This window comes from Salmo trutta, chromosome 28 (genome assembly GCF_901001165.1).
Source record: "Salmo trutta chromosome 28, fSalTru1.1, whole genome shotgun sequence".
In the NCBI taxonomy this organism is placed as follows: domain Eukaryota; kingdom Metazoa; phylum Chordata; class Actinopteri; order Salmoniformes; family Salmonidae; genus Salmo; species Salmo trutta.
The window spans coordinates 45,989,916-46,003,106 of NC_042984.1; the positions used below are offsets into that span (position 1 = coordinate 45,989,916).

A 13,191-nucleotide genomic window follows, 5' to 3' on the forward strand; every position below is an offset into this window, starting at 1 on the left:
TGCCATTCCTGAGCAAGCTCTGTACTGGTGGTGCCCCAATTCCGCAGCTAAATCAACTTTAGGAGATGGTCCTGGCGCTTGCTGGACTCTCTTGGGCGCCCTGAAGCCTTCTTCACAACAATTGAACCGCTCTCCTTGAAGTTCTTGATGATCGATAAATGGTTGATTTAGGTGCAATCTTACTGGCAGCAATATCCTTGCCTGTGAAGCCCTTTTTGTGCAAAGCAATGATGACGGCATGTGTTTCCTTGCAAGTAACCATGGTTGACAGAGGAAGAACAATGATTCCAAGCACCAACCTCCTTTTGAAGCTTCCAGTCTGTTATTCGAACTCAATCAGCATGACAGAGTGATCTCCAGCCTTGTCAACACTCACACCTGTGTTAACAAGAGGATCACTGACATGATGTCAGCTGGTCCTTTTGTGGCAGGGCTGAAATGCAGTGGAAATGTTTTTGGGATTCAGTTCATTTGCATGGCAAAGAGGGACTAATTGCAATTCATCTGATCACTCTTCATAACATTCTGGAGTATATGCAAATTGCCATCATACAAACTGAGGCAGCAGACTTTGTGAAAAATAATATTTGTGTCATTCTCAAAACTTTTGGCCATGACTATACAGTACCCCATTTTACCTGGTGCTGATCACACACACAGATGCAAAAAAAGATGTTCAGAAATGAATTATTGCAAACCAATAAAATGGGTGACATCTTCACTAGGACTGCTGCCTTTTACTCTCTTGCTTTCTCATGCACACTGCTCAGGCAGTAGGGTTTGGGGTGGTGACACAAAAGTGATGATCCTTGTATCCTGGTTGAACAGTTTAAGGGGGAAACAAGCAGCTCTATAAAGTTCAGTCTTTCATGCCTATCAGGATAATAAATACATACAGTATCACCTTTCTCATGCATTCATACAGTAAGAATAAGTTTGTGCAAAAACAGTCATACTAGGGACGCGATTATAAATAGTGTTATAACATTGGACATAATTTCACTGGTGCAACAGGACACATCTGTCCTAAACATATCCCATGTCCACTATAGCAGCAGTCTTTAGTGCTTCAACACCCCACTGACCATCCCATATCACCTTCCATTACCAGGGAAACACCTCTGTTCCTCAGTATAAGGTGAAATGATGAACAGTAGAATACTGACGAGGGAAGAAGTTTGGGTTAGGATGTGTGGAAATGGACAGACATCATTTTGGAGCAATATTTTTGCCCAGTAGAAGATACAAATGCATAATAACTTGGTAACAATCAGTAGTGGTCTTATCCGACCTGCACTCCCTCCCTTTTCTACCCCATGAGTTGAGGCAAGAGGCTTGGGTTTTGGTCTCCCATATCAGTGCAGAAAGACAGTCCAGTGTCCTTAGTGTCTTTTCAGTGTTCTTGGATCAAGTAGTACCCGGTCTTCTATATTCATTCCTCCATTGAGCTCTCTAATTTGACTAAGCTCCAAGATCTCCCTCTATCATCTTAAAGGTTCACAATTCAGAAGACCCACAATCATCCCAAGCCAACACCCCCAAAGTAGTATAGTACATCCTTGATTGGCTAGCATTCCTGTAGCCGTCCCACCCCTCAGTCTTTGTCGCCCTCATTGGCTTGCATTCAAGAGTTCTTTCCTGTATCCCTAGCTCCTGATAGGCTAGCGTCCCTTTAGAAAGCCGTCCAGCATGCGGTCGCCCTTCTCTGACAGCCAGTATCCGGCCATGGCGGCCACACCCCCGATGAAGATGGCGGTAAAGACCATGTCGCCCTTGGCGGCGAGCGTTGCTAGGGCACAGATGACCACGCCAAAGAACATCTGCTGCATGACCAGGACCTCATCATCAGTCATGTCATCAAACAGACCCTTCTCTGGACCACCTGATGGAGCGATCGCGAGGAAGAGAGAAATATCATGTTTGTGATGCTGTGGGGTGGAGGTCATGCAGACATAACTATCACGTGTTTGTGTATGTGTGTGTCACTTACTCAGCGGCTGGTTCTCCACACAGATGCTGTCTCTACGAATGAAGCCGTCAGCACATTCACAGCGGAAGGACCCCTCGTCATTGAAACACACCTCATTCAGCCCTGGACATGCTATCGCCCGCTCACTACACTCATCCACATCTGGGAGGGAGAGAAAGAAAAGCTAGACAGAGTGACCCCCATGACAAGAGTGTATAATACAAGTAGGTGAGAAAGTCAGACTGCTTTAATAAAAGGTTAATCTGATTGGCTGAATCAGGGACGCAACTTTGGTTTTAGAAGTGGGGGTGGGGACATAATTGTTTTATTTATTTTATTCAGTCGGATAAACACTCCAAAACAGCCTACCTGACCACTCGGAGGCGTCCGCATGGTCCTAAAGCACTCCGTTGCCTCGTTTTGTATCACGTTCCAATGATAAAACTGGGGGGGACAAATGCTATTTCAGAATGTGGGGGGGACATGTCCACCCCGTCCCCAGTGAAGGTTGCGCCCCTGAGCCGAATCATATAGTAAAGGGAGCCACACAGACAGACAGTAAATGAAGACACAGCCGGGTTTCCTCACCGAGACATTTGGCTCCTCTGAGCTTGTATCCCCGAGCACATTTCTTACAGCGGGCTGGACCACTGCCCATGCAGCCCACACATGCCTGGTCACAGCCTGGCACAGAGAAGAGAGGACAGAGAACTGGGTCAGCACACAGGTCTACCAACAACAAACAGGATTAGTCATTACTCTGTTACTACCAGATAGTAGAGGGAGAGCCAACAGTACCTCTGCACTCGTACGATCCATCTGTGTTGTGGCAATAGGTGTTGGAGGAACATCGAGCCAGCTCTGTGCCACACTCATCAGTGTCTGTAAACAACACACACATCAGGAGTTAAACACAGGCACAGTACGAAAACCAACGGACAACATTACGCTTTAACAAAAACACACACAGAAGCCAAATACTCACCAACACACTTGTTGTCATGGAAGAGCCACCCAGGTTTGCATTCCAGACATTTGTAGTTCTCTGGCCCTGAGCACTTTTTACAAGAGTGGTAGCATGCTACAGACATCACAGAGGAGAAATGATTGGTTTGTGAGCATTCTACATGAGATTGCTTGATAATATATAAGCCAGGCTGTCTGGTTGATGATCAGACAGGCAAACTGTTTCTGAATGGGTACCTGCGCAGGCTGGTGTGCTGTGATTGGAGCTCTTCTCTCTGTAATAGCCGTCTGCACAGCTCTGACACAGCTGACCGAAGTACCCCGGGTCACACACGCACTCTCCATCTCCCAGACGCGTGCCCTCTCCCTCACAGCGGCCCAGACCACCACACACCCCTCCAGGACCAGACAGACACTCTGCAGCACAACAACAACACACATGGTTAATACAGTGACTGTGTGTGTGTGTGTGTGTGTGTTCAGTACCTTTGCAGTCTGGTCCAAAACGTCCCGGGGGACAGCAGAGCGGGAGCTCTTCTATACACAACCACTCAAATAGGTCTGGAGCCTCTTGCTGCCTACACACACAGAGAGACAGTGACAAGATCAGTGAGGAAGGACAAGCACACACACAAATAACATACTGCTTAGGTGTGTACATACATTGACACAGAACAGTTACAGTGCTGTGAAAAAGTATTTGCCCCGTTTCTGATTTTCTCTATTTTTGCATATTTTTGATAATCTCAAATCTTCAACCAAAACCTATTATTAGATAAAGGGAACCGGAGTTTACAAATAACAAAAAAAAGTGATACTTATTTTATTTATTTAATGAACAAAGTTATGCAACACCCAATTCCCCTGTGTGAAAAAGTAATTGCCCACTTACACGCAATAACTGGTTTTGTTACCTTTAGCTGCAATGACTGCAAACAAATGCTTCATGTAGCTGTCGATCAGTCTCTCAGATCGCTGTGGAGGAATTTTGGCCCACTCATTCAAAAGTAGAAAGCATGAAACGCCATTTGGGTCTTTGCAATACTTTTTCACGGCACTGTATACACTCTCCTCTTTAGATATTTGGACAGTGAAGCTACAATTTAAAATTTGACTATACTCCAGCATTTTGGATTTGAGATCAAATGTTTCATGAGACGACATTACAGATGTCACCCTTTAATTGAAGATATTTTAATACATATCTGTTTTACCATTTAGACATGATAGCACTTTGTGTATTTAGTCATACGTATTTGGACAAATTCCCTTATATTGTATTAAAGTAGTCAAACGTTTAGTATTTGGTCCCATATTCATAGCACACAATGACTACATCAAGTTTGTGATAACAAACTTGTTGGATGCATTTGAAGTTTGTTTTGGTTGTGTTATGGGTTGTTTTGCCCAATAGGAACTGAATGGTAAATAACTGGAGTAATTTCTTTCTAAGTGAGTAAATAAGATGTTTCTGAACACTTCTAAACTAATCCTGATAATACCAAGACTAAGAAAAATCTTGAATAATGATGTGAGAAACATGCTAACTTCTCACTGTTACCAATAAGGGAAGGTTAGCATTTTGAGGGGGTATGATCTTTGAGCATCTAACTTTCTCACTCATCATTTTCACAATTCATGTATGATTATCCATAATCATGGTAGCATCCACATGAATGTAGAAGTAAAAATAAAAAAATACATTCTTATTTACAATAAAAGTGACTCCAAAATGACACAATAGATGTATTGTTCACCATTCAGTTCCTATTAAGCCAAATATAATCAGAAATAACCAAAACAAACTGCAACTCCATCCAACAAGCTTGTTATTGTCTTTGAGTGCAAGGAATATGGGACCAAATCCTAAACTTTTAACTACTTTAATACGCCATAAGTGAATTTGTCCAAATGTGGGGACTAGATACATAAAGTGCTTTGATTTATAAAACAGATATGAAAATGCCCTCAAATAAAAGGTGAAATTATTTGATCTCAAATAAAAAGAAACTGGAGTATAGAGCCAAATAACAATGTTCCTTCACTGTCCAAATGCATATGGAGGGGAGTGCATATACAGTACCAGTCAAAAGTTTGGACACACTCACTCAAGGGTTTTTCATAAATAGTAAAATTACTACATTGTAGAATAATAGTGAAGACATTAAAAACTATGAAGTATCCAAAAAAAAGTGTTAAACAAATCAAAATTGAGATTCTTCAAAGTAGCCAACCTTTACCTTGATGACAGATTTGCACACTCTTGGCATTCTCTCAACCAGCTTCATGCATTTCAAATAACAGGTTTGCCCTGTTAAAAGTTAATTTGTGGAATTTCTTTCCCTCTTAATGCGTTTGAGCCAATCAGTAGGGGTGGTATACAGAAGATAGCCCTATTTGGTAAAAGACCAAGTCCATATTATGGCAAGAACAGCTCAAATAAGCAAAGAGAAACGACAGTCCATCATTACTTTAAGACATGAATGTCTGTCAATACGGAACATTTCAAGAACTTTGAAAGGTTTCTTCAAGTGAAGTTGCAAAAACCATCAATCGCTATGATGAAACTGTCTCTCTTGAGGTCCGCCACAGGATGCACTATTGTAAAGTGGTTGTTCCACTGGATATCATAAGGTGAATGCACCAATTTGTAAGTCGCTCTGGATAAGCTAAATGACTTAAATGTAAATGAAAGGAAGACACGGAGTTATCCTCTGCTGCAGAGGATAAATTCATTAGAGTTAACTGCATCTCAGATTGTAGCCCAAATAAATGCTTCACAGAGTTCAAGTAACAGACATCTCAGCATCAACTGTTCAGAGGAGACTGTGAATCATTGTACAGCGATACGCCATCCCATCTGGTTTGCATTTATTGGGACTATCATTTGTTTTTCAACAGGACAATGACCCAACACACCTCCAGGCTGTGTAAGGGCTATTTGACCAAGAAGGAGAGTGATATAATACTGCATCAGATGACCTGGCCTCTGCAATCACCTGACCTCAACCCAATAGAGATGGTTTGGGATGAGTAGGACTGCAGAGTGAAGGAAAAGCAGCCAACAAGTGCTCAGCATATGTTGGAACTCCTTCTAGACTGTTGGAAAAGCATTCCAAGTGAAGCTGGTTGAGAGAATGCCAAGAGTGTGCAAAGCGGTCATCAAGGTAAAGGGTGGCTACTTTGAAGAATCTAAAATATATTTTGATTTGTTTAACTTCTTTGGGATAGGGGGCAGTATTTTCACGGTCGGATAAAAAAAACATACCCGATTTAATCTGGTTACTACTCCTGCCCAGAAACTAGAATATGCATATAATTAGTAGATTTGGATAGAAAACACTCTAAAGTTTCTAAAACTGTTTGAATGGTGTCTGAGTATAACAGAACTCATATGGCAGGCCAAAACCTGAGAAGATTCCATACAGGAAATGCCCTGTCTGACAATTTGTTGTCCTTCTGTTGCATCTCTATCGAAAATACAGCATCTGTGCTGTAACGTGACATTTTCTAAGGCTTCAATTGGCTCTCTAAAGCCGCCAGAAAGTGGAATGGGGTGTCTGCTGTCTCTGGCCAAAGAACAGCAGCAGAATTTGTTAGTGGTCAGCCTGGGGACAGTGACACTGAGATGCGCGTTCACGAGACTACTCCATTTTTTTCTTTCAGCCTTTGAATGAATACAACGTTGCCCGGTTGGAATATTATCGCTATTTTACGAGAAAAATCTCATACATTTTTTTATTTTAAACAGCGTTTGACATGCTTCTAAGTACGGTAATGGAATATTATTTTTTGTCACGAAATGCGCTCGTGCGTCACCCTTCGGATAGTGACCTGAACGCACGAACAAAACGGAGCTATTTGAATACAACTATGGATTATTTGGAACCAAAACAACATTTGTTGTTGAAGTAGAAGTCCTGGGAGTGCATTCTGACGAAGAACAGCAAAGGTAATCCAATTTTTCTAATAGTAATTCTGAGTTTGGTGAGTACCAAACTTGGTGGGTGTCAAATTAGCTAGCCGTGATGGCCGAGCTATGTACTCAGAATAATGCAAAATGTGCTTTCGCCGAAAAGCTATTTTAAAACAGACATAGCGATTGCCTAAAGGAGTTATGTATCTATAATTCTTAAAATAATTGTTATGTATTTTGTCAACGTTTATCGTGAGTAATTTAGTAAATTCACCGGAAGTTTTTGGTGGGTATGCTAGTTCTGAACATCACATGCTAATGTAAAAAGCTGGTTTTTGATATAAATATGAACTTGATTGAACAAAACATGCATGTATTGTATAACATAATGTCCTAGGAGTGTCATCTGATGAAGATCATCAAAGGTTAGTGCTGCATTTAGCTGTGTTTTGGGTATTTGTGATGCATGCTAGTTGCTTGGAAATGGCTGTGTGGGTTTTTGTTTCTATGTACTCTCCTAACATAATCTAATGTTTTGCTTTCGCTGTAAAGCCTTTTGGAAATCGGACAACGTGGTTCGATTCAGGAGAAGTGTATCTATAAAATAGTCCTATGTTTGAGAACTTTGAATTATGACATTTTGTGGTTTTAAATTTGGCGCTCTGATTTGTCACTGGTTGTTGAATAGTGTGGGACGATTTCGTCCCACCTCCCCTAGAATCTCAAATATAAAATATATTTTGATTTGTTTAACACTCTTTTGGTTACAACATGATTCCATATGTGTTATTTCATAGTTGATGTCTTCACTATTATTCTACAATGTAGAATAGTAAAATTAAAGAAAAACCCTTGAATGATTAAGTGTGACTGGTACTGCATTTAACACATTTACAGTCAGATACAAAACAGACACGCTGTGGCATACATACCGGTGGAACCACCATGTCTCCACTTGGTCCTCTATCTGCTCCAGCAGTTTGTTACAGTCAAAGTCAGATTTCTCACACGCTGCCTCCACTATCTCCAGCAACCTGGTTTCACTGAGAACGAGGATGGGGGGGGGGGGGGGGGGAGTGAGTAATATAGTACACTTCACTAGCGGACATAGCACAGGTAAAACAAATACTAGACCCTTATATCCTCCATTATGCACTCAAGGAGTATCACACACACACACACACACACACACACACACACACACACACAATTTTGAGAGGCTGTCATACTGTGTAAGAACATAGGGGGTACTAAGCTCTTGTCTAGTCTGCCTTGGCTTAATCAGAAGGACAACAGATTCAGGTCAGAGGCATCAAATTCAAGCCTTTATAGCGACAATAATGGTGCATTGTCCCTTCAACTACATGCTTAGGCTTGTCAGAGATTAGTAGGCCTTGTGGACTTGCCTCTGCGTAAAAACAGATGTTAGACTGTAGGTCCTAAAGACTGCTTATTTGTAGAGGCTCTAGAAACATAGGCATAGTGGGGCCAAAAGTACCTGCGAGCATATTTAGCCAGATTTTCCTCCTCCCAAGCAGTGTTGCCACCCCCAAAATTCTTATTGGATGTTTTATCCAGTCCCTGGGAAAAACAAAGACCATCAGGTGAAGACAAAAACAGAACAACAAGGAGACTAAAATAGCAGCTACTGACAGAGACATGAGTAATAAGCAAAGGAGATACCAACAGATACAAAAAACGCACAATATGACCGACAAACTAACAAAGAGGGAGTACAGGAAGAGAGAGACATACAGACAGACAACTTCTACCTTGATGAAGCTGTCAGTGAGCTTGCGGCAGGTCTGGCATGGTGCAGTCTGTACTTGAACCACAGACAACACAGAAAAGAGCACCAGGGCAGGGAGCAGGGGCCACAACATGGCTTGGACTACCTACCACTCATCCACGGAGGACAGAGGAGATTCAGTACAAAGTAGTTGACCCTAACTACTGATACACAGTCCGATATTTCTTCATCACAGTGGTTATGTCACGATTTGTTACTGTGTCTTTCAATCAACCTAGTCATTTATCATACTTTGAGAACTGCTGTGTACAATGACGGGCAGCAGGATTAAACAAAGTGTGTGAAAAGAAAGGAGGATGAGTTATATACTTTTTTAGTAAACAATGCAGTGCCACTTCCTGTATCTTTATCTCTAATCATAGCTATGTATTGCCAAATCCAAATCTAGTTGGATCCTGTTAAGGATAAGCCTAATTAATGATGATTATTTTACATTGCTTCTGCTGCTTAGCAAAAACATAGCTAGCTAGTTAAATTCTTAGCTAGGTACGGAGCTCACTAACGTTGTTGTCCTGACTGAGCCATCTAGGCTGTGGTCCAGAGGATCATCATCATTCTAGCTAGTTAACGTTAGCCAAGGTCCCGTTCGCAGTCACATCTGATAATCCCATCAGATCAGTGCAAGTAATATGAGATGCTGCCTACTGTACATTGCAGGATAGAAAATGTACTATGCTAACTAGCTAGCTGCTAACTAATGCACTTTTTAAGGCGTTTTTAGCTAGCTGGATAGCTAATGTTAGCCACCTAGCTTCAACAAAGATTTTCTGCTTCTGAAGAATGATGCTGCGCTGAATCCTACCAGCAGTTTGCAGGCAATAGACTGGGAGCGTCCTCAGCACAGTAATGCAACTACACGGTCGTTCACCGGTTTAGTTCTTCAACCATGCCATTCATTAACCATGCCATTCATTGACCAGCCATCTTATGATCTACGGTAGTTTCCTGACCGGTGCTGATGCAGGGCTTCTAGGAGCTTTTTACTGCCTCTTTTTGGTTGAGACGCAGCTGGCAGGATACCGCCCAATCACACTGGGACCTCAGTCTAAACCAATCATGACTCGCCGAGTACCAAGAAGGGCGTGCCTTGATCCTAAACGACATGAATGGATCGTTTATCCTGAGACTATTTAGCAGACAACAAAATCACTCACACTTATTTGATTTTTTACAAATACACGAACATGAATCAAACCACTGTAGATTTGATTTGATTTTATTTGGATCTCTTTTAGTCCCCATTTGGACTAATCTTCCAAGAGTCCTTCAATATTAAAATACAATTTATATACGAACACATTTTCACATATAACACACTATTACAAACATACATAATATACTAACGTAATAAACCAATAAATAATCAATCTACTGTAATCCCACAACATTTCTGTGTATTATATTTAAATTGTTTTAAAATAATGTTTAAATTTATATATTGAAAGGTTTCTGGTTTGCTCAGTTAATTTATTCCCTTTCTTTATTGCTCTAAATCGAAATGTTCTTTTGCCTATTTCTCTTTTCTGTCTGGATAACGCATAGATGGTGGACAATCTATTCCTAGTATTTACGGAATGTCTGTCTCTTACCAACTGATTACGGTTGTGAATTGTACTTGGCCGTTTTAAATGATGTATATTATGAAATAAAATAAGCATGTTTTTTTTCAATTATCTTGTCAATTGATGACCAACCAAGAACATTGCGTATGACTGCAACAGAAAAACCATATCTCCACCGTAAAACAATCCTTGCTGCTTTGTTCTGTGCAATCTGCAGCCTCCTAACTTCACTTGATGATGCATTTCCCCAGACCACAGAACAGTAGTTCACTTGACTCTCAATTAAAGCTTGTGTTATTTGCTTAAGAATTTTTCCTGGTAAATATTTAGCTATCCTTCTGATTATGCATGCTGTTTTAATATTTTTTTTACATAGATTAGTTATTTGAGATGACCATGATAAGCAGTTGTCTAGCTGCACTCCTAATAGTTTGGTTTCTGCCACTTCTTCAATTTGTACTCCTCCCATACTTAATTGTATCCCATGCTGTTTTGGCCTTTTCCTAGTGGAACAGACCAACATAACTTTGGTTTTCTTGGTGTTTAAAACAAGTTTATTCTGGCAAACCCACTCCCTAATATTCTCCAAATCTCCTTGTAAAGCTTGCTGTACCTGTTGAACCGATTGTCCTGCTGCATAAATTGTAGTATCATCTGCAAATATAGTATCTTGAGTTTCAGCTAGGGCATAGGAAAGGTCGTTGGTATATATTAAATAAAGAAGTGGCCCAAGGCAGCTGCCCTGCGGTATTCCACAGTTTAAAGCATGAGGGGAAGAAAATGAACCATTGATATAGGTGGACTGTTTCCTGTCAGTTAGATATGACTACCCAATTCAATGCTACCTCCTTAAAACCATAATGCATTCATTTTGTTAAAATTATCTCATGATCCACTAAATCAAATGCTGCACTGAAATCTAAAAATAGTACCCCCACAAACTTGCCATTATCCATAGCATTGAGCCACTGGTCAGTCATGTCAACCAATGCAGTGGTAGTTGAATGATTTTTGCGATAAGCATGCTGATTGGCTGTAATCAGATCATTATTTTCCATGTACTCCCATATTTGTCTACTCACAATACCCTCCAATATCTTACTGAGTGTAGGGAGTAGACTAATTGGTCGACTATTGGCAGGCGTAGCGGGTTCTTTGCAGTCTTTTGGAATAGGACAAAGTTTAGCATGCTTCCATACATTTGCAAACATCCCCTTTTCCAGTGACCAATTAAATATGTATCTCAGTGGAACTGCAATCTGGGGAGCAGCACAGCGAAGCAAAAAATTGTCCATAAGATCATAACCTGTAGATTTCCCATCAGGTAATGACTTCAAAAGGTTTAACACCTCCTCCACTGACAATGTTTGCAGACTAAAAGAGCAGATCTTGTTGCTCATAATATGATCATCAATCCATTGGACAATAGCTTGTTTGGAAGAATGTATGTTTACATTGTTGCTCAGTAAATTAATTTTCTTTGTGAAAAAATCTGCAAAATGATTGGCAATATCAACTGGTTTTGTTATTATTCTCCCGTCAACCTCCACACTAGATGGGCATGATGAGATAGATGTACCAAGTAAACCCTTAACTGTATTCCATACCTTTTTAGAATCATTTTTACAATCAATAAAAGAATTGTTGAAAAATAACTTTTTTTCCCTTCGATTCAATTTAACTGCATAATTACGCAATGTTCTATAATTCTGTTCATCAATTTCTGATTTTGATTTGGCTGCTAAGACTTTTAACATATTTCTTTGAGAAAAAGCCTCACCCAGTTCATCATCAATCCATGGAGATGGACGAGCACCAACTGTACTCTTTCTTATGGGGGCATGATGGTCCATAACCTCAGTGAGCAAATCAATAAAACATTCTGTAGCGTGATTTAAATCATCCTCTAGATAAATCAGCTCCCAGGGTACAGCAGCCAAATCATTTAGAAATAGCTCATAATTAAATGTTTTAAAATTTCTCTTGACCACAATCCTAGGGGGTTTCTTTGGAACCTTGGTGTTCATGGTTATGGTCACAATATTATGGTCTGTCCAGCCCACTGGCATTGATCTGGCTTTTAAGCATTGCGATGGTATATTACAGAAAATCAGATCAATGCATGTGTCTGAACGATGACCCAACTTAATTGATGATCTAGTAGTATCATTAACCATTTGTTTCAAACCACAGTTCTCTGCATATCTCATCAATTTTGTTCTATTCAAATTATTGTGATCCTTCCAATTTATATTAAAATCACCCAAGATAAATACACCTCTGTTGCTATCTGTGGCCTGGTCAAACCCAGTGCATAAGTCATCCAAATAGGACACCTTAGAGCTAGGAGGTCTATACACACATCCTACCAATATGGCTGCCTGGTGAGGCAGATGTACCTGAGCCCATAGTGCCTCTACTAGACATACATTAAGGTCATCCCTCCTCTTAAAAGGTATCTGATTCTGAATATACAGTGCTACACCCCCACCATTCCTATTCCTGTCCCTTCTAGTAGACTATATCCATGAATATTCATTTGCCCATCATTTACAGATGCATCTAAATGCGTTTCGGTCAAGGCCAAAATATGAATATTATTTATCTTGACCAAGTTAAAAACCTCATGTATTTTGTTAGGAAGGCTACATACATTAACCTGAGCTATATGCAACCCTTTCCTTGTCAAGTGAAGATCAATAGAGAATGTATTCGTTATAGTTGAAGTTGTCATGATACACTACAACACACAAACTCAAATTTGAACATTAAATTAAAATAGCCAGGGAGTTACTCTAGAGTCCCGATACAATTGCCCGTTGATATAAAGTTTATCCACCACCATGGAGACTCGTTGATTCAGGCAACGTTTTTCCTTCATGATGGGATATAGTTTTTTTCTCCTTTCATTGATCTCGGTGGGGAAGTGATCATTCATTCCAAAATCAGTGTTTCTGGGTTCTCTGCC

The 13,191-nt window shown here is 40.4% G+C and overlaps 1 protein-coding gene across 5 annotated transcripts; it reads right to left on the bottom strand.

Moving 5' to 3' along the window:
- Window positions 1-568: 568 nt before the first annotated feature.
- LOC115166344 (cysteine-rich with EGF-like domain protein 1) lies at window positions 569-9,657 on the bottom strand. Of its 5 annotated transcripts, none has more exons than XM_029720259.1 (10): window positions 9,464-9,657; window positions 8,624-8,742; window positions 8,350-8,432; window positions 7,784-7,894; window positions 3,173-3,513; window positions 2,955-3,050; window positions 2,768-2,851; window positions 2,558-2,653; window positions 1,991-2,131; window positions 815-1,882 (listed from the first exon to the last, which is right to left on the bottom strand). In XM_029720259.1, the coding sequence occupies exons 2-10, from the start codon at window positions 8,732-8,734 to the stop codon at window positions 1,662-1,664; spliced, it is 1,284 nt and encodes a 427-aa protein (XP_029576119.1). In that variant the 5' UTR covers window positions 8,735-8,742; window positions 9,464-9,657; the 3' UTR covers window positions 815-1,661. The 5 variants fall into 5 exon arrangements, with proteins under 5 accessions (XP_029576116.1, XP_029576119.1, XP_029576117.1 ...); XM_029720257.1 differs by having other exon boundaries at window positions 8,624-8,746; XM_029720258.1 differs by having other exon boundaries at window positions 8,624-8,752.
- Between the last annotated feature and the right edge of the window lie 3,534 nt (window positions 9,658-13,191).